The sequence below is a fragment of the Poromitra crassiceps genome (assembly GCF_964638095.1).
Source record: "Poromitra crassiceps genome assembly, chromosome: 2".
NCBI lineage: Eukaryota > Metazoa > Chordata > Actinopteri > Beryciformes > Melamphaidae > Poromitra > Poromitra crassiceps.
The window spans coordinates 44,165,534-44,186,622 of NC_139624.1; the positions used below are offsets into that span (position 1 = coordinate 44,165,534).

General features: G+C 43.9%; 1 protein-coding gene across 3 annotated transcripts in view; it reads right to left on the reverse strand.

Moving 5' to 3' along the window:
* upf2 (UPF2 regulator of nonsense mediated mRNA decay) overlaps positions 1-19,460 on the reverse strand; it is a gene marked incomplete at its 3' end in the record, with an annotated part of 97,066 nt that extends 77,606 nt beyond the window's left edge. For all 3 annotated transcript variants that reach the window (XM_083654510.1, XM_083654509.1, XM_083654511.1), the window contains exons 1-2: positions 19,427-19,460; positions 18,216-18,599 (exon numbers count right to left, since the gene is read on the reverse strand). In XM_083654510.1, the coding sequence (XP_083510636.1) occupies positions 18,216-18,599; positions 19,427-19,458 (416 nt within the window). In that variant the 5' untranslated portion in view covers positions 19,459-19,460. The remainder of the gene's footprint in view (positions 1-18,215; positions 18,600-19,426) is intronic.
* Between the last annotated feature and the right edge of the window lie 1,629 nt (positions 19,461-21,089).

Genomic DNA, 21,089 nt, shown 5'->3' on the forward strand with positions numbered 1-21,089 from the left:
TGTGAGCAGCTCTCTGAGCATGAACACCTCAGCCCCAGCGCGGGGTGCGCTCCCGGTTCGCGGAGCTCCGCCTCGCGCTGCCTTCCTGGAGTATGTCCTAAGCTTAACTCGTAGAGTGTCGCGGGTGGCGGCGTTGGATTCTGGGTGAAAAAAAACATGTAGTCCTTATAGGCATCGCGATCTGACCTTCCATTTCCCAGACAATTTAAATAATGTAATAATCAATTTTTGACATTTGTGAATCGATTCATAATCTTCCACGTCCACATCACGATGCATCTAAGAATCGCACCTCTAAGCTGGTTTGCCAACCACCAATAACTAAAGAGGAGGAAGAAGAAGAAGTAGGCCCCTATCGTTGCATCAGCCTTTAAACTGCGCTGAGTGCCCGGCGCAGCGCTGATCAGTGGGCATGGACCAGCCCACTCGATATCTTGGTGTTGGCGCTACACGCAGCCTAAAGCATTACAACCACGCCTTTTAAGCATAAAATTATGCACTATCTGGTCATTGGGTAAGTGCAGTAAATGAAGCACATGCTTCACTTTTCAGCTCCAATTCCACGGAGAAATCCAGTAAAACCAGACAAGCCAAGCGCTCTGCTCCTAGCCTGGGTGAACCCAGCCTCCACGTGACCTGCTCTCAGACCTGTTCTCAGTCACTACAGTGACTGGGAACAATGACAGCAGATCACGTGGGGGCTGGGTTTACCTAGGCTACTCTGCCCCCCCCCCCCCCCCCTCCCTTCATCCCGTCTGTCTGTCTCCATATATAGGCTATTATTCCATATTATTATGCTTCTCAAACCAATCTAACTGCAGTTTAAATACTGCAAGCATGTAAATACGCTACACCATAGCAAGATGAAAGTGAAAAGAATGTTCGAAACGCATCAGCTAGAAAAATATAGCCTATCCCTATATGATGAGATTAATTAGATTGGTGAAAGTTTGTCCAGAAAGATATTGTTTTCTCTCCCCTGCTGCAGGTAGGATGATGCACATAAATATAGCCTACATTATGTAAAGTCATTGCAGAAATGTGTTTTTATTGTAAAACTAAATGTGAAGTAGGGCCAAGTTATTGGAGCAGACATCACAGTATAGCACGACAGAGGAAGCGCGTTACTCTGTCACTTATCTAAATCACGTTAAATCGACGAGGGATATATATAGGCCCAGGATGACATAGATGTTTCACATATGGTGTTTTCATTTCGATGTTTTATTTGGTCCAATATTGAAATGTTCTACAATTGCAGGTTGTGTTACCATTACACATTATTTAGATCTACCTTTATATCTATTTCGGCTCATTTGGTTGCTATTTAGTAGCGAAATGGATTAGCCCAATGCATGGTGGGAGATTTCACAAGCCAGGCAGTGAACTTACAACTTCTTTTTTCTATGGGACGTGTGTTGTGTCTGTCTGAGCGAGGGAGTCAGAGAGAGAGAGTCGTATTGTGCCTGTCAGACTGAGGAGAGAGAGGGAGTGACACAGAGAAGGGTGACAGAGGAGAGCCAGAGGAGCGCTCCGCGCAACTGCCGCACTGAATAGGCCTGGTTTTCAAAAGCGCAAAGCGCTAAATTAACGCCAGTTCGGAAGATATCATTAGGCCGGTATTTAACACCTTGATTGCCAGCGACGAGTGTACTCGTCAAACACAATCCAGCTGTTAACTGCCAGCGACGAGTGTACTCGTCAAAAAAATCGATTTTTTTTTTTTGACGGTAGGTTGTGCATCTAAGCCTTTTACATCTCTTATATAGGTATTGGACGTGTACAACGTGTACAACCCATTCCACCGACCCACTAAGTGGCGACAAGGAAGGAGGAAGGCAAGCAAAAAGCAGTGTGACTGAAGCCATTCTCATGAAGGTGGATTGGCGAAGGCGCTTTCATTTTCGCGCTGATTGCTGGCGGTGCGGGATTGCAGATTTGCATAGTGGATTGCGGGTGGGACACACTTTGAAACACGCAGCATAATATGACCAGAATCGCAAAAGCTTCATCAAAGCCCTCAACCAAAACTCCAAGACGCGAGCGAGTCCAACCAGACTTCCTCAAAGAGCGGCCGCACAGACAGGCACACACCCGCACAGCAGCAGCAAAGCAATGGTGACAAGCGGGGACTGCCCCCTAGTCCGACACCAAATTGGAAACAAATCCCATTCTAAAAGGCTTTCAATGTGTTAAGGCCGAAACGCCCATTCTAAAAGGCTTTTAGAATGGGATTTTCAACCCATTCTTTTTTGTTTCTTTTTCGCTATAATTTAGAGTAATTTAATTTCTATTCAGAAATTTATTTGAGAGGTCGAGAGTATGAGAAAGTGCATTTGCAAAGGTAGGAAAGTGCTTGTGACACCGCTGCAGCAAAAAAGAACGCCCACAGGAGGGAGGAGTTGAGCAGAGGGAAGTTTACTGCTGTTATGGAGGAAATTACTGTTCAAACTATTGTTTAGGTCTTACTGATGCCAAAAATGAATGGTTAAAGTGACTGTAATATCGAATTTCACAAAAAGCCGTTTATCTCTAAATATTTTTTCTGATGCTGAAACCATGCTGTATTCAAGTGCTAATGCTTACATAACTACTAACTCTACAAACTAACTCTTTTAGACAGAGAAAGCACACATTCTATTAGTTATTTTTAGATGATTGGTGTTCACGAAGTCGTAACAGAAGAGAAACCTCGGCTCTTGTAAAATGAGCCTAGAATCCTCAAAAAAAAACCTGGCAGAAGCTACCTACAGCAAGAAAAAAATGGCTGGCAGTCAATGTGTTAAGGCCGAAACGCCCATTCTCGCCCATTCAGGGAGTGCGCCACGCCCATTTAGCCTAAAGCGCATTTGGCAGCCTAAAGCCATGTTGATATCTTCCCGAGGCAGGCGCAAGGCATGTTTTTTTCGCGTTTAAGGCCCATTTTAGCGCCGAAGGCCTGTGGGAGAATAGGGCCCGTAGCGTTAGAAACTGAATGTTGTTTTGTTTATTAAATGACCGTCTGTGAGATATAGTGTAATGAATGAATGATCATACGTGACCACATGTCCGTCAGCGCGAAGTTATCCACCTTATTTTTGAATGCCCCGCTGTAAAATAATTATGGGTACAAGGTCCGGTTTAACGTGACTTGATTGTTGCAACTTGCCATTTCCTAAAACAGTATTCTACTTGATTTGAAAACTCTGCAGGCAAGATGGCCGCCTATACTCCCTTGTAGCCTGGCTGAATTCCTAGCCAATAAACTAACATAACTTGGCCAATAAGTATGTAACATACCAAATAAAACAAACAGTAATGTCTTTATTTGATGTAGAATGCAGAGGACATGTAACTGTTTCGTTAAACTCGCGTTCCAGGAATATTGTATTTACTGCGCTGCTCTAAAATAACATTACTGGCACGCGCCTCAGAGAGCCTGTTCATCCTGGAAGCCCCTCGCTTTGCGCCAGAACACAATCAATTTCGGCGTGGAACACGCCAGGATTGGCCAACGCCAACGCCAGTGCCCAGAACTGTCAAATCAAATTATCGACAGAGACGCTATGGCCCGCCTCCCAGTAATTTCAGTGTATCACGATAGATAGAGAGAATGTGATAAATATAGCCACGTTATAAACAACAAACTAACACTGGCGGTCCGTATGGAAACAGTCTTACTCGAAATGGTTAAAAGTTATATCTATTTGGTCATTCAGTGGCGTTTTACTGCCATGTAACATAGCTAGCTAGCCGCTAACATTAGCCACGGTAGGCGACGATTACACATGATGCTTTGCACTCTTATTATTATTCAAATATTTTTATTGGCTTTTCACAGCACTCAATCCTCCAAATTAACACAGACAGAACAAGACAAAAACAAAAACAAAACCCACAACAATACCAACACTACTCAATAAATCAAAATCAAAACCAATATCAATTAAATTAAACCGGATGCTTTGCACTCTTAAAGGGATATTTATCGACAAGATTTTTGCCAAGCTGGACCTGATTAGTGATTTTCTCCGTTTGCCTGGAGCTTTGAAACATTACAGACGGGTGTCAAGCTGTCAGCAACAAGGCTGGGAGGATTACACCGGAAGAAGCACCCATAGGCATCATGTCAGCTAGAAATAAGGTGGATAGAGACAGTCGGCATGTGTGGGAACGCCCACAAAATGTTATACAGCTGGCGCGTCCGCGCGAGTGGGGTAAAACTGCCCATATATCTCAATGGGCTGACTCATCAAAGGACGGTGCTGCGGCTCTACTCTACAGGATTGGTGATTCTAGAGCAGAACACAAGAGGTCTGTTCAAATGTGCGTTTACTGTGGAGGTTAAATCCCCAATTGTGCCTGCCTGGGCTGGGCTAGCAGGTAAAATGTTAATTGTGCTGAATGGATAGAACAGGAGGATTTACCCCACCCTGACCACACCCCCAGCCAGCTAACCCAGCATCTATGACGAGACATCGCCTCAACCTATGGCCCTCTGAGATCAAGATTTGAACGACGTTTCTCATAGGGCTGTGGCGATTCACTTATCTCCCGATTCGATACTATCACGATTCTTGGGTGCCGATTCGATTTATATTGCGATTCTTAAGTATTGCGATTCTACGATTATTGCGATTCGATATTACGATTTATTGCGATTTTTGTTAATTTTTTTCTTTTATTTTTTCAGTTTGTTTGCTTTTTTACACTAGATTAGAACATGGGAAAAGTTGAATCATACACTAGAGACTGTATATTATATCATGAGTAGGGCTGGGCGATATAGTTAAAAACAGGGGCGGACTGGGATCATAATTCAGGCCGGGCATTAGATACCAAGCAGGCCAGGCCGATATGGGCCGACGCGCGTGAAATTTGGGCTGTTTGAAGCCCAATTTTGGCCGTTTGAAGCCAGATTTGGGCCATTTGAAGTCCAATTTTACAATGAGATGCACCCACTTTAACCCTGAAGTGTAATTATTACTTCAGACCAGGGATGTTCATCAATTATCGAAAATCGATAATTGATCGTTAAGGATTGGAATCGATCCTGTGGCATTTGGATCGATTTTTTAATTATTAAAAAAAAAAAAAAAAAAAAAAAAAAAAAAAAATGGTACTAGGTTTGGGTGGAATTCGTTCCTCCTCGCCCCACTCCATTGCACAGCTGACTAACGTGAGGTGGAGCTTCATATAGTCTATAGTTTTCTGGCTGGGCACGGGCCTTTGTGCCAACAAAACTGTTTTAAACATGGGAAATTCACACCGGCATGCGCCGGGGACAGCAGTGTTGGAGAGGAGACACATTGAAATAAAGAGTTCATTGAGGAGAACACGTTGTCTTTCGTATTTTCTGCCATAGGCATTCATTTTGTAAAAAAAAAATTGAAAATTGAAAGTTTTCTAAGTATTAACTCATTCTCTGCCAAAGACGTACCCGGACGTACTTTTAACAATGGCGTTCTGTGCCAAAGACGTACTCAGACGTACTTTCATGTTTTGGCTGTTTACATTACATCAGACACTTTCCCAGCCTGTGACATTGTTTCAGGTCAAACTGATAAAAGGAACCCGCTAGTTTAGTATTTATGGGTGGAGCCTGTGGTCGAAACAGAGTCCGACCCAGAGTTCTCGGATGGCGACGATGGCGAGGAAGACGCCAGCGTTTTTGTTGTTGCTCGAAGGCTCCCCTTCACAGCGTTCTGATCCGTCTGACACAGATGAATCGGAGGAGGAGAAATGGGTGCCACTTGGAGAGAGCGATGACGATGGTAAAAAGTAGCCTATTTTTTGTATCGCGTTTGAGATGAAATGATCACACACACAACATTCGAGTATAATTGTCACGCATTGTTTATAACTTATGCCGCCGGCATGACTCGCTTCACGTTTCCTCTTGCCAGCTCTCCCTCTCAAGGGAGAGCTCTGTCACACTCAAGGGAGGGGGAATCACATGGATACGTCAAACGCGTCAAACCGCGTCACACACCCGTCCCCAGCAACCAAGGCGAAACATGTGTCACATAAACATTTCAAAGTTTACAGCACTAACGTAGCTATTGTGTGATCTTCTGTGCTAACGTTAGTTATGAGAGGTAACGTGACAGCAGGTAACGTTACAGCACTCGTTATTCCTGTGTGTGTCTGTGTGTGTGTGTGTGTGTGTGTGTGTGTGTGTGAGAGAGAGAGAGAGAGTGTGTGAGTGTGACCACATAAGGGTTCGTTCCATTTGTTTATGCTTTTATCAAGCTAAGCTAAAAATCCACATGGCAACTGTAAAAGTAAATTATTTATTTGATTTTGTGCATATATTTATCATACTTTGATAAATACTGCGGCCAAGCCTCATCTGTCAAGAAACCCCAGGGGCCAGACTCTCTCTCTCTCTCTCTCTGTAGCCGCTCACTGGGCGGGATGGACCGACACAGCTCCCTCAAATACATTCTCTTATTTTTTATTTATTTATTTGGGAAAACAAATACTGTATATGTCTGATGTGTCACTGAGGCAAAAAATAAGGCTCAAAAGAGAGTTCTGCTTGAAACGGTGTCCTTCACTAAAAACCTCTTTTTCTCATATTTCTGTCCCAAGGAGGGCATTTTTAGTGAAAACAAGCTAACTTCCACTGCTTGTAACTAAACAAGGAAACATGGGAGAGTTTCAGTTTACAAGGGGTAAGAAGAGAGTCTCTGCTTTATTGTGAGTAGGGCTGTGCGATTAGGTAATCGATTTTGAATCGTAATCGAATTAATTAGTTAGGACGATGTTAAAAAAATGAAAATCGTAAAATCGTTTTTTTTTTTTTTTTTTTTTTTTCACTTTAACTAGGGTAAGTACGTTACGCGGGGCGGCTCTCTCTCATGTACGCATGCTGCTACTTGTCCATTCTCACCGCTGTAAAGTCTCTCTAGAGGCTGTGATACTGGCTACTAAAAACAGCAGCACAATGGACTTATTTCAACACCTCCGACCAAAAAGCAGCTTGTTGCACTGCAGGCTGTAGCCTACAAGATAACGATTGCCACAACACACTCACGCGCGCACACGAACACAGACATTATCACCGGACGATGAAACGTTGCCTTTACAGTTCACATAATAACAAAACAACACGTGAGGCCACCGAGTACTGATAGATTGGCTGTATTCATGGCTGCCTCAGCTGACTCACCTGTCCCTGTGTGTCTGAATTTACCCCTAACTGCTATCGCAGTTCCACGCATTCCTGTTGTGACTTTGTGTTATTCTAGTACAGATATAACTCCGAGCACGGGTGGTCGCTTAGACACTAATATAATTATCTCACGGAGGAACACGCAAATCCACCAGTGTCAAGTTAGCAAGCAACAGCCAGGAAGTTAAGCATAGCAGCGGCAAGCTAAAACAGGAAGTTGAGTTGTTCTACCTTCAGAGTAAAAGCGTAAATTGTCAATTATGGAAAAAAGGGGGGAAAAGAGCTCTGCAGGGCAACAAATGTTTAGAGAAGTATAATAGTATAATAAATCGAAATCGAAATCGAAAATCGGGTTTTGAGAGAAAAAATCGTCAATTTTAGTTTTAGGCAAAATCGCACAGCCCTAATTGTGAGATATGTTGTGTAATTTTATTCCTAGCACAGAATATTCTGTGGGTCCTGGAAGATCAGGAAATATGCTCAAAATCCTGGCACTGGGAGTACACAGACCGAAATGACCCTGGCAGAGAATGAGTTAATATGATCGATAATCGATAATTGATCGTTAATTTTCACCGATTATCGATTTTGGAAAATTTTCAAAATGAACATCCCTATTTTTTTTTGCGATTATCGATTCTGGAATAAAAGATCGATTCAAAAAATCGTGACATTAAAAATCACGATACTTAGGTGAATCGGTTTTTTCCCCCACCCCTAGTTTCTCAGTTTGTTGTATGATGGCAACTTTGAAGACATTTTAACCTGGTGGATTATATTTATTGGTCGATCATCAGAAGCATGGATTTAAGACTCATTTTCCACAGTTTTGAAGAAGATCATAGCTTTAACCAGGTGAGTGGTGATTGCTGCACGCTGTCCCGTTTATACTTCATCTTCACCCCAAAAATGTAGTGCTCTGAGTCTGAGCCATCTCCCCCCACCCCTGTTAGTAAAATTTGATCTACGTTCATGTTGCTGCAATCGCCAGCAGTACAAGACTCTCAGTGACTCCCCTTTATGAGCCTTCGTTTCATTCTGTCAGGCTGGCTTGGCAGGATAAAGCTAGCAACAATTTTAGCCAGCAACAATTTAGAACAAGTCTGACTTCACGTTAGTAAACACAACACAGCCAGTGAGTAATAAGACGCAACGTTGACAAAGATCAAATGTCTTGTTTAGTCGCTGATATGGGGTCCTTCTGGGGTTGAGGGGGGGTGGGAGGGCGGGATGGGGGTGGGTGGGGTCAATCAGAACAGAAATATTTGATTTATCTCTTTATTTTAACATGGGCTACTCTTTCCATTTAATCTTGCTTTCACTAATAATTTTGTTTTATTCTTATTTTTGATACTGTGGTGACCATATTTACTGTATCTTGAATATTGCACACCTTCACCTAGTTGAAGAAGTAATGTACAGTGTATTTCATGGCAGGTGTAATGTCTATGTTTCTATATTATCAGAAGTGTTCTGACTGTCCTTGTTTTATTATATATGATATATGATATATAAAAATAAAAACAATTGATCATAAAAAAAGTAATAAGACGCAACGTTACGTTAGCACGCTACCGTTACGTCCCTATGAATGGAGCGCAGGGGGGCCAATTTGAACATCGGATTGTGTGTGTAGTGTGTGTATGTCAGTTTATAAACAAAGTAACTATTACTAATAAACATTAGATTAATCATGTTATCATGTTGCTCATTACTAATGCAATACAAGTTGGATTTAGCCCTGTATAGGCTGCTGAGGCTGTCTTTTAATTTACGTTTTAATGTACCAGTTCCTGGCATAATTAACTCTGTTTAGCTGGTTGCCAATAAATCAAACGGGTTTGAACTTGTACACCGGACCGGCAAAACCGGAAATCGACCCATGCCTATTGTGGACATTTATTAATTCCCACTTATTAGACACTATTTCTATGGTAGAAATTTGCGTAAAAAGCAAAACACAGAATTCAGAAAAATGTAAATGGAAAAAACTTAATTTGGGGAAAAATAAAACGGAATTTGGAAAAAAAAAAACAGATTTCATATGGCTGTAGCTAATAAAATAAAAAAATATTGCGTCCTGGACGGGGCTCTCGAGGGACAGTGAGTGACCTGTATAGTGCTGGCAGAGTTGACGCCATGTTTGTTGAATACCCTATACTGAGAACAGCAGGAGGAGCAGCATGTTTGTGAGAATAGAACAATGTGTGAGAACAATAGATGATGTCAGGCTTGCCAGCTCTATATACAGTATAACTCTCTGCTTGATCACTCTATTAAAACATTAGGAGTCGAGAGGGTATGGGACAGGGAACTCTACAGAACCTTGCGCATCAACTTATACACTTAAGATGGTTCACAGAGCTTCTTTTTTTTACCTTTATTTAACCAGGTTAGACTCATTGTGATTAAAAACCTCTTTTGCAAGAGAGACCTGGCCAAGAGGCAGCACAGGGTTACAGACATACAGTTACATAACATATCACCACAACATTTGCATATAAGCAAGCAACTAACAACCAAAGATTAAAAGAAAAGAAAAAAGTACAACATATTTCACATTGATAGGCATGATTCAATCTAATAACTATTGTTACTTACCACTCATAAATCATGACACTTACAGACCTGCATTTTGTTAGCCTCCATGACTTTTAACATCACTTTAGAACTGTTTAATGAGACAAGCTCCTGTAGATTCAGTGTTTCTTGAAGCTCGTTCCAGGCCAGAGGGGCAGACAAATGGAAGGCCTTTTTGCCAAACTCAGTCCGAGCCTTTTGTACGGTCAGCAGGACTCTATTTTGAGAACGTAACTGATAAGTGCTGCTTTCCTGCAGGGTGATTAGCGAGCATAAATAAGGTGGGAGCTGTCCCAGAATGGCCTTATAAATGAAGAGGAACCAGTGACTCAACCTGCGCAAGGTTAAGGAGGGCCATTCTACCTTTATATACAGAGAGCAATGGTGTGTAAAAAGGTCTAAAGTTAGTGATAAACCTGAGCGCCCCATGGTATACTGTGTCCAGCTTACGTAGTGCTGCCACAGGAGCATGCATGTATAGAATATCTCCATAGTCAATTATCGGCAGGAAGGTAGCCAAGACAAGCCGCTTTCTTGCCTCAAAAGAAAAACACGCCTTATTGCGATAATAAAAACCTAGCTTCACCCTGAGCTTTTTTATGTGAACCTTAAGAGTGAGAGAGTCATCTATTAAAAAACCTAAGTACTTGTAGGTTGACACTCTTTCAATTTCCTTGCCCTGTGTAGTAACTATTTGTGGCAGTGACTGTGGTTCCCTCTTTGTCTAAAAACCATCAGCTTAGTCTTGTCTGCATTTAAAACAAACTTCAGCTGATACAGCTGCCTGGGCCTGAACCATAGTAAAAGCAGTTTGGAGTTCACTAAAAGCACTTTAGTGTTGCCGCACAACAGTAGATAACAGTGTAATCTGCGTAAAAATGAAAGAAAGCTTTTGGTACATTTTTCCCAACATTATTAATAATAGTGCAGTGCCCGTTCCCCCATGCACCACCCCGTGGGCGCTCCCCCCCGCACACACACTGCACTCAGTCAGGTCCTCCTAAGCGCAAGTTTGAAGTCGATCCAACAAACGGTTCTCGAGATATGCGAAGAAAATACATATAAACAGTCCTGGAATAAGTCCAAATTGCATGAAATGTGGCACTGCACACCATCGGGGTCTGAGCAGTGCACTCCCCAGGTTTGAAGTCGATCGGACGAATGGTTCTCAAGATAAACCACTTTTTGTGTGGCCAGTAGGTGGCGCTGTGCCGAATTACACGAAATCCGGCACTGCACTGTGTTGAATTCCCATCAGCGCACTCCGCAAAGTTGAAGTCGATCGGACGAACGGTTCTCAAGATAAACCACTTTTTGTGTTGCCAGTAGGTGGCGCTGTGCTGAATTGCACAACATTCTGCACTGTTCTATGTCAGGTACCCAGCAGCACACTCTCCAGTTTGAAGTCGATCAGATGAATGGCTATGGAGATAAAGCACTTTTTGTGTTGCCAGTAGGTGGCGCAATGCCAAATTGCACGGAATTCAGCTCCCTGCACTCCCTTGAGTCCCCCTAAGCGCACTCCCCAAATTTGAAGTCGATCGGACAAACGGTTCTTGAGATGAACAGCATTTTTTATGTTGCCAGTAGGTGGCGCTATGCCAAATTGCACGAAAACAGGGCACTGCACAATAGGGCACACTCCCAACCCTACTTACACAGGATGGGGGTTCCCGGAAGTGGCGTGGCCCTAGAGCAGGGATACTCAACTTGCGGCCAGGGGGCCAGATGCGGCCCGCGACAAGGTGCAGAGTGGCCCCCCGACCATTTCCTAATAATTTCACGATAGTTTTCATTGTGAATTAGAATCTAATTCACAATCATAACTAATGTGAAATAAAGTTTGGCTGAGCTCCAGTTAAATTGTCAAATACCGCCGTCTGCTCGCTACCCAGGCACTTATGTCAGGGATTCCGTTAGCCGGCAATTGCCGGCTTTTAGCCGGTATTTGTTGCCGTGGGCCGGCAAATTAAAAGATCACCGGCTCAAGTGGCCGGCTGAAATTACGCCAGATAAATAAATAAATTATATAAAATAGCCTAATATTGTGTGACCTATAGCCTAAGTGATGTTGCCAATAAGATACGACTTAACCCATTGATACCGGATGCATCATTTGCGTGTATATCCCTTTAACACAGACGGTAACGGGCGTGTCCTTTTACCTTTCATGCCGGCTGCAACACAGACGCGTAGTACGTGTATATCGTTGTTTCAAGACACGTGGCCGATGAAATGCATCATGATTTGCTGAAATAGATGTGGCGGAGGTGAAATGCATTGTGGGTTTTGTAGTTTTTCATTTTTATTTTTGCCTCGACGGTGTGGACAGTTTTCCCAAGCTGAACTACAGGGCAAATCAAGGAAGCGCCGGTCCAGCAAGACTTCACATACAACTCTAGTTGTATTAGAGGTTGAAATTAATGTTGCAGACGTAATTTATTTATCTCATGTTCCAATCTGCAATAGCCTCAAGGTTTTACTGCACGTTTTTCTGCTGCACGGTGGCAATTCTGCATGGCCGCGTCTCAGACAGTAAGCTAAGCTAACGCTAAGTGATGAACTGAACGGAGTATATGACTTACTTTGAGGACGAAGACATCAATGAATAAGAAGATTCCACACCCAGATTATGATGTGACTGTTGACACGCTAGCCAAGGCTCATTGGGTGAGTGACTTTTGGCGAATTTGCCGTATTTCAAGACGACTGCAAAACGGAGATCGCTAACATTACTTTTGCTGCAGTAATTGTCAAGGGTTCACTAAAGCCTTTATATCTCAGGCTCTGTAGCATATAGAAACATAAAATAAAAAGCATTTGAGAGCTTAAACCCGTGGCTTTTTATTTGGAAGGGTTACATTTGCCGTAATCTTTATTAACATTTCTTAAAATGCATTAGAATCTTTTTATTTTTTGGGGTTAAAGATAAAAAAAAAATTAATTAACATTAGGGCAAATATAATACGAAAAGCCAAAGGGTTAAGCTCTCAAATGCTTTTTATTTTATGTTTCTATGTGCTACAGAGCCTGAGATATAAAGGCTTTAGTGAACGCCGACCGCTCTGGCAACTTGTCCCAAAACGTCAGGTTTACAGGGGGTGTTTACAAACGTGCAGTAGGTTTAGAGTGCCACTCTAGAGAACGCGCGCAGGTATCAATGGGTTAAATAGAGACTTATTACATCATATTTTTTCCGCCCCCTGTATGTTGAGTGTTGGTGAAAAAGAAAAATATAGCAGACGCTTTCGTTACTGTAGAGCGCCGTTTAAAGCCACACAAGCAGCATCAGTCCCGCCGGCCAGCGCTGGACCCGCTGTGAGGAAACACACAGGAGGACACCGAAATGTCAAAACAGACATCCCTTGCTAGGCCAGTCCTTTTTTTTATCGAGATCATGCAACGACAAGTAGCCTACTTCAGGCAAGCAAGACGGCAGGAAAGAACCACAAGCGTGCCTGCCGCCGTCAAAAGCGAAAGCGACCCGACGTAGGCTGTCAATTTAGCGGAGGTAAAAAGCCTTTTTACCTACTCGGGCAAATCAATCAATCAATCAATGGCTCGGGCTTGGTTCGCATGATGAGGAGATTAATCAAAATGCTTACCACAAATAAAGCCACATGGGAGCCGAGAACCAGTGCAGGAGAGCTGCCGCGCAGGTGCCAGGTGAGTGGGAGAGATTAAGGTGCCTACGTAGCCTATTGCTGGGGATTCAAGTTGTGCGCTGTCACACTTATTACTTTTAGCTAACGCTACATTGTTTTTTCATCAAGGCAATGTCCAGAAGATATGGGTTCATGAGTTTCTGCAAATGCAGATAGATAGGCTACAGTAGGAGCATGCATGCATGTTGTCTGTTTCAATAACGAAAGCGTCTTTACCGAGAACGACGTGCTGACCAATTAAATATTCTTACTGCGAAATCGGCCTCTTAACACGTTCAGTGCCAGCGACGCCATATGGCGTCATTAGAAATTTACCGTACAGTGCCAGCGACGCCAAATGGCGTCATAACTCCAAATTGTTTTTTTGACGGGGGGGTGTCGATCTAAGCTTCTTACGTCGCCTCTAACAATATTGTAGCTATTGGAGGTCGATAACCTATTTTACAAACCCATTAGGTGGCGACAGCACTCTCCTGATCAGAGAAAAAGGAGCCAAACACACAGAAATAGTCACTGGGCAAAATGAGGAAATCGCATCGCATCCGTCCGTATGCATCGACGTGCCTCCATAAACGAGCACAACGCCAGCTGTGCCCCCAGCAGCAGCATCCGCTGTCACAACTGAGCACTTCCATGTACGCTGCAACAGCACATTCACATAATCAGCATTATTATTCCGAACTGGAAGCATGCCAGCCCGTGACAAACACACGCGGAACCAAAAAGCTGAATGTCGCGCACCATTCACTGTGTGTGCGCAGCAAACTCAGCAGAGACTGAGAGCCACCAGACACATAAGACACACCCAGGAGGCGTGTGCAGTTGAGGGGGGGGGGGGGGGGAGCACGGAGAGCAGCAGAGCAGCATACACTTCACCCAGACAGACCCAGACATCAGAAAATTCGCTTCAGAGTCAGAGATGTGCTTGAAATGTTTAATTTCACAAAAGGCTCATTATCTCAGCTCGTAGAAAAAAAGGTATGTTTTTCGTTCAATCGAGCTATCTTCTCCGGCTCATAACTAAAGAACGGAAAATGGGATCAATAAACTTTTTTTTGCAGGTGATAGAAGAGAGTCTCATCGTTATTTGTGCGTGTTCAGTGTTTACATAGTAATTATTAAAAAAATTATATGACTGTTTTAAAATGCATTGCGGCCTATGTGGCACAGCAAGCAACCTTTTGCCCAAGGGCCGTGGCACTGAAAGTGTTAATGACAACACTGGAATAAATAAGATCGACTACGACTATAGAGGCTATAAAGAATAGACTATAGAGAAATAAATTGATTCAAAACGTTTATTTAGGAAACATAGTGGCCGGTAAATATTCGATAGGGCCGGAATTTTGGAACGTTACCAGCTGCACTGGCCGTCTGGGAAAATGTCTAGCGGAATCCCTGACTTATGTATGTACTTAACCTAACTAACTTAACCTAACTAACTATCCGGTGTGCACAACATTGTCAGACTAAACTCCGGCTGACACCCCAAAAACCTACAATCAATACTACAATTTGATGTCCTGGCGTAGCAAGGACATCAAGCAAGGAATTTTACTTTGCACTGCGCTGCACGGAGATTATCGTGCGCTCCCAGCGCAGCGAGGTATTTAGCGCGTAAGAGGTCCTTATCAAAGCTCTTAGCGCAAAGTAATTGCGCGCTGCTGACGATAGGATAATGCCAGTGTTAGTGTTAGCATTATAATTACTTGTGTGCCTTGAAAATAAGGTGGTTCAAAATAAAGTGGTTAAATGCAAACTATTTTTTTTTATTAACACGTTAATTGCCAACAACGAGTTGAGTCGTCAAACACAATCCAGCTGTTCACTGCCACCGACGAGTTGAGTCGTCAAAAAATATATTATTTTTTTTTTGACGGTGCTACGTGGATCAATGCCCCCCGCGTCTCCTATGGAGATATTGGAAGTATTGAATGTGTATAATCTATTTTACCGACCAGCTAGGTGGCGACGGTCCTCTCCCGACAGATATAAAGTCAACCAAAAGCAGCCGCCTCCCGCGGCTGCTTCCTCCAAGGAAGGAAATCAAGGAAATGGCTTGGCGATTTTACAGTCAGAAACGAACGAGCCTCATTCTCATACTGTAGGAATGGACTGTGTGGCTACTGTCCATGGTGGGCAGCATAAAGCCTAGAGTCGCACGGGGCTTCATCGGGGCTCTCAAACCCAAGAGACGAGTGAGACCTACAGTATCCACACTCGCTGCCAGGGAGGCAGGCTGCTCTAACTCGCTGCCAGGCTCCCAGCAGCAGAGCACTCACTTGTGACAAACGCAGGCTGAAAGCCACTAGACACGCCCACGGAGGGAGGAGTTGAAGGAGAGGGCGTTCGGAACTATATTGTTTGGATGTCTGATCTCTCACTGATGCCAAAAATAAATGGTTAAAGTGACTGTTCTGCGTGTTTGATTGAATTTCACAAAACTGCGATTATCTCAGCTTCCTGTCTCACACGCTAAAACCATGCTGTACTCAACGGCTAATATCTACATAACTACTAACTCTACAAACTAACTCTTTTAGACAGAGAAAGCACACATTCTATTAGTACTTTTGTGAACTTTGTGTTGACAAACTCCAAGCAGAAAAGAATCCTCGGCTCTTGTAAAATGAGCCAGAATCCTCAAAAAAACGGCTTGGCAAAAGCTACCTACAGCAAAAAAAAAAACGGCTGGCAGTCAATGTGTTAATAAAAACGGGTCATAAAAAATTATCAATAATTATCGATATCTACTGATTAGGGATGCACCGATCCACTTTTTTCACTTCCGATCCGATTCCGATACGTGAATTTGGATATCTGCCGATACCGATATTATGCCGATACCAATATTTTTCTTGAATATACAGTATAAGCAAAGATTTGGCCAATTAAAGATTATTTTTTTTATATACCTTGCAAAAAGCAGATAAAATTAATATACAAGGCAAAGAAGGATACTATTATACATGGGCAAATTACGGCCAGCGCCCCCTGTGCGGCCTGTGCTGGAATTGAAAAAAAAAAAAAAAAAAAAAAATCAATTCCGATCCGATCCGATCCGTGAATTAGTGCCAAATCGGCACCCGATACCGATATTGGATCGGATCGGCCCCATCCCTACTACTGATATTAAATATTTTATATCAATATACTTTTTAGCTATATTGCCCAGCCCTAATATGTTCTGGGAATGCCCACTGACTTTCCCCATAATGTTGTGCTATGGGAAATGGCTAAAGTTGAACATTTCGGAACTTTTGAAAGCGCTCCGCTCTGAATAAAAAAACTCTGGACTCTGGCAGCGCTTCTGGACCAGCCGCATTGCATTGCAATGAGGAAATGGTGCTGGCACTCAGAAAAAAAAACAGTTAAAGGAGGACTTACCCCCTAGATATGTATTAGAACAGTGATTTGAAAATACCTATGGAAAAAACCAAGAAATGACATATGCTCTTGTCTATACTGGACTCTTTGGCTGTGTTCGAGTCGAGATTCTTTTTCGGAAATCGACGCCATTACAGTTTGCCTACTGCCTCAAAAATAATTTATTTGAGAGGGGCAATATCTCTATAAATATCAACAACTAACCAACGCTGTTGGTCTGTATGGAAACAGAAAATCTGAAAATGGTTTTAAGTTATATCAATTTGGTAATTCAGTGGCGAACTAGAAATTTAATTATTTTTCTGCATGTATCTCTATGGAAACTACTCAAACTACGTTACGGGAGCAAAGTGACATGGGCTCGTTAACAGCAGCACACCCACAATAGGACAAACCTCTCGCTCTGGGGTAACACAATGCGAGATTTCTCCACGTAATTCCCTCGTCTAACTAGAGATAAACCGCGCAATGAAATCCGTTTTTAATTTGCGTTTTGGGGCTTTTCGTGATTTACAGCATGACAGCAGCATTTTTCCTCTCAGGGTGCAGGAGAGGCAGCGCAGAGCTCTTCTCCTCTTCAAAGCCCCCGCCTCTCACTGCCCGCACGTCCCCGCTGCCTGAACACACAGCTCAGGCTGTGTGCTCCCCCCCCCCCCCCCCCCAGTCCCCAGTCGCTCTACTCTGCTGACATTTCCTCTCCCGTTTGACTGGCCGAGAGACAGTGCTTCCAAGTCGGACTGATAGCCGCGGAAATGTCAAACTGTGCTCTCTCTGCTCTGGCCGAGTCCGAGAGAGCCCAGCTCTGCTGCGCGCGCCCGCGGAGCTTGGAGCTAGTGCATGAGGTTTACAGTACGACTCTCTCCCGCTCGCTCCCGCCTGCCTGCCTGGGCTGGAGACAGTGCTTGCAACTCGGAATGATAATATAAACATCATCATTCGAGCTTATCCAGGTAAGATATCAATAAAGTAATGACACATTCAGCGGGAAACTAACTATAATTAAGACATGTGCCAACTTTGACGACGTTTGGTTCAGTATTTTAAGAGCAAACTTCAATAAGAATAAGCTTGGAGTTCTGAGGAGCTGAAAGGGTACAGGGGGGGTAGGGGAGTAATTATCTTGAAATCCCATAGTCTTTGGGGGCACTGTGACGTCAGTGTGCCCCTAATCTCCCATTCATTTGAGAAAAAAAAAAAAAGCAGTCTTTGACCCTTAGAGGGCGCTTATGCCAGATATGCTGCTGAAAAATGATACAAATGGTAAAATGGCAACAGTTTGGTGTCAAATGTGGAAATTCTGACCAGAATTCTTCACACATCACCCCCAAAGTCATATATATTGGTTAAAAGCTGAAAAAAAGTGTTTTGGAGGTAAGTTCTCCTTTAAGGACACACAGCCTAACAATACAAAGTTGACCATCACTTACTTCTGCTGAGCCGCCTCCTCTTCACGTTGTCTTTTGGCCTCCTCCTCTTGGAGCTTCCTCTCCTGCTCCTCCTGCTGTCTCTTCTCGTCCTCCTCTCTCTTCTTCTGCTCCTCCTCTGCTTTCTGTTTCTCCTCCTCCTTCTTCTTTCGCTCTTTCTCCTCTTTCTTCCTCTTCTCCTCCTCCAGACGCTTCCTCTTCTCCTCTGCGGCAGCCTTGCCACTATCTTTTTTACTGCTCATTTTGGCCTCATCTTTTGCTTTATCCCGAGAGGACGCGGGTCTCCTGTCACCATCTCGATCCTTCTCTTTTTCTTTATTACTGAATGAGCTCACGTCTTTCTCGTCCATGTTTACTGACCGCTTGCGTTCAGCAGGCATACCGTTACTGCAGATAAAGGGAATAAAAAATGGTTCTGATCTGTAACTTGAGTGCCATATGCAAGAAGCACAGTTTGGTGACACTTGTGAGCACACTGCAACATTACACCAAAGACGCCGTTCCGCATGAATAATAGTAACGCATTTCGTACCGTTTAATGTGATCAAATACCATTAAGCTGTAACGCTACTAAATACTTTACAATTCATGCTGAACGGCGTCCTTGGTGTAATGTTGCAAATATCAGACAGGCGGCTAACGTTAGCATAAAGTAAGAGACCTGTTGAAAGCACACCACAATAGCTAACGTTACCGTTATATCAGCAGATAACGTTATAAGCTAAACATTCGATCAAGTAACCAACATAAATGTGAGTTTCACGCACACCACAGCTGTTTCATTTTCGTTTTAACGAAGATAGCTAACGTTAGCTAACGCTCGCTATCCACCTGAATACTTTGCTCACTTTACGTTGCGTAACGTTAACGTAACCCTACGAATCAACAGAAACTCGTGTTGTGAGTGAAACGGTCAGATTATTAGCCTCGTGGTCTGGTAGACAGGTAGTGTTAGTTATATTTAGCTAGATAAAAAGTCACAAACAGTAACGTTAGCTAGCGACAATGTTAGCGTTAGCATAGTTAACGTTAGCCGCCATGTTAGCATGTTACCACTTCAATGGAAAGCAGTGAAACGGATGTAAACAAATCTCTTGACAGCGCGGAATTAGCACATGGTGTTCGTATAATCGTCGTGGAGTCAATTTACAACAATTTAGATTGTAATTCGCGTTCACCCATTCCAATTGAACAATTTTAATGTGCAATATTACCTTCTACTTGTAGCAAAACAAACATCGGTCATGAGCGTTGATTTCCGTGTGAACCACAGAAGAAGGACCCTCTGGTTTTGGTAACACAAATCATGCCTGAATAAAATTCTTCATAATTATACAGTGTGTCTATGTAATGCTCAAATGTATTTTTGAGGTCAGTGTGTGTACCTCCCGAATGTAGGCTACTATTTAGGTCAGTGGCTACTACTCGTTATTTTTGTCAGGAATATATAGTTTCGTTATAAAATATCAATGTCTAATTAAAACATAAAAACATTTTGGTAGCTACATCATTCAGGCCAATAGGAGGGATCAGCCGAGCAGCATTTTGGTAAACAAACCGCGTCACTGGGTGGCAACGGCAATGGAACCATATGGAGCCCAAGTGGCGCGAGGCATGAGTGTCTGCTCTAGCCTGCTTGACTCTGTTTACGTTTTAAAAACTGCTGCAGTTCACACAACTTGAACACAACATGCATAGCCTATATTATAGGCTACATAAAACTCTTGAGCTAATTCTGCTCTCACTCAGAAGAATGTCAAAATATAAGCGAAGTGATGTATAGTTTTTGAAATATTAACGTTTGTTTGGCACAACTCATGTAGCGTTTCAGGTAATCCAAGTATTACCTGTAATGTGATGTGCAATAGAAGTGTCTAGATTGCACCTAGGAACTAATATGTGTGGGTGTGTTCCTAGGGGGAAGGGGATATATGTGACCAGCGGCCGGGGCGGATGTCAGGTCAGGCCATGTGGGCGAGCTGACCGGGTGGTTGCAGAGCTAGCAGCGAAGCTAGCTGCTAGGAGCTATATTGTGAAGACAAGAATAAAAAGCCTGTACCAACTTCAAGTCTCCAGTTCCTTGGACAAATACTCACTTCGTTACATTGGTGTCAGCAAGTAAAGCGGTAACGCCTCTGATTCGGCCGAGAGGGGAGAGGGTGAGAAGGAACGGCAAAAGAGACTGGGTGGTGCGCTTTTTGGGCTCTAGATCTAGCGCTAGTAAGTTAGCTACCAGGGGTGCTAACTGCTAACTGCTAGCTGCTAAGACCACGTGCGATGGTGCGCGGAGAATGGCCATCGGTGAACGGGAGGAAAGGGGAGCTGACGGCGGGGATCAGCTCGATGCTGGCGGGCATGGAGGCCCGTGTGTTGAGAGAGGTCGGACGGCTGGTGGAAGAGACTCCTGCCTGGGCAGTAGAGGTGATGCGGGCGCTGCGGGAAGTCATGCAGCGGGTGGACTTGATGAGCGCGGAGGTAATGCAGCAGGGAGAGCGGCCGGAGGAGCCACGGAAGAGACTGTGTTGGACCTGCGGTGAGCCGGGCCACGTGGCGAGGTGGTGCCGAGGCGGTCCCGGGAGACGGACCAGGTATGCGGGACAACGACATGGACAGCAGGGAGCCTGCTGGGCATCCGGCGAGATTGGACACCTGGCTAGAGAGTGTCAAAAGGCTGTCGGGGACCGGAGGGCAGCGGGAGAAGAGAGACGTGCAGGCGGCGGACAGGTGAGACTCTGCTGGACTTGCCAGTCGCCGGAGCACTTGGCCAGGGACTGCACTGAGAGTGGGGAGGCCGGAGGTGAGACACGGGCTGGGGAGAGTGTGAGCAGCCGGGGAGAAGAGAACGTTGTGACGGATAGGAGAACGGTGCTGCAGGGG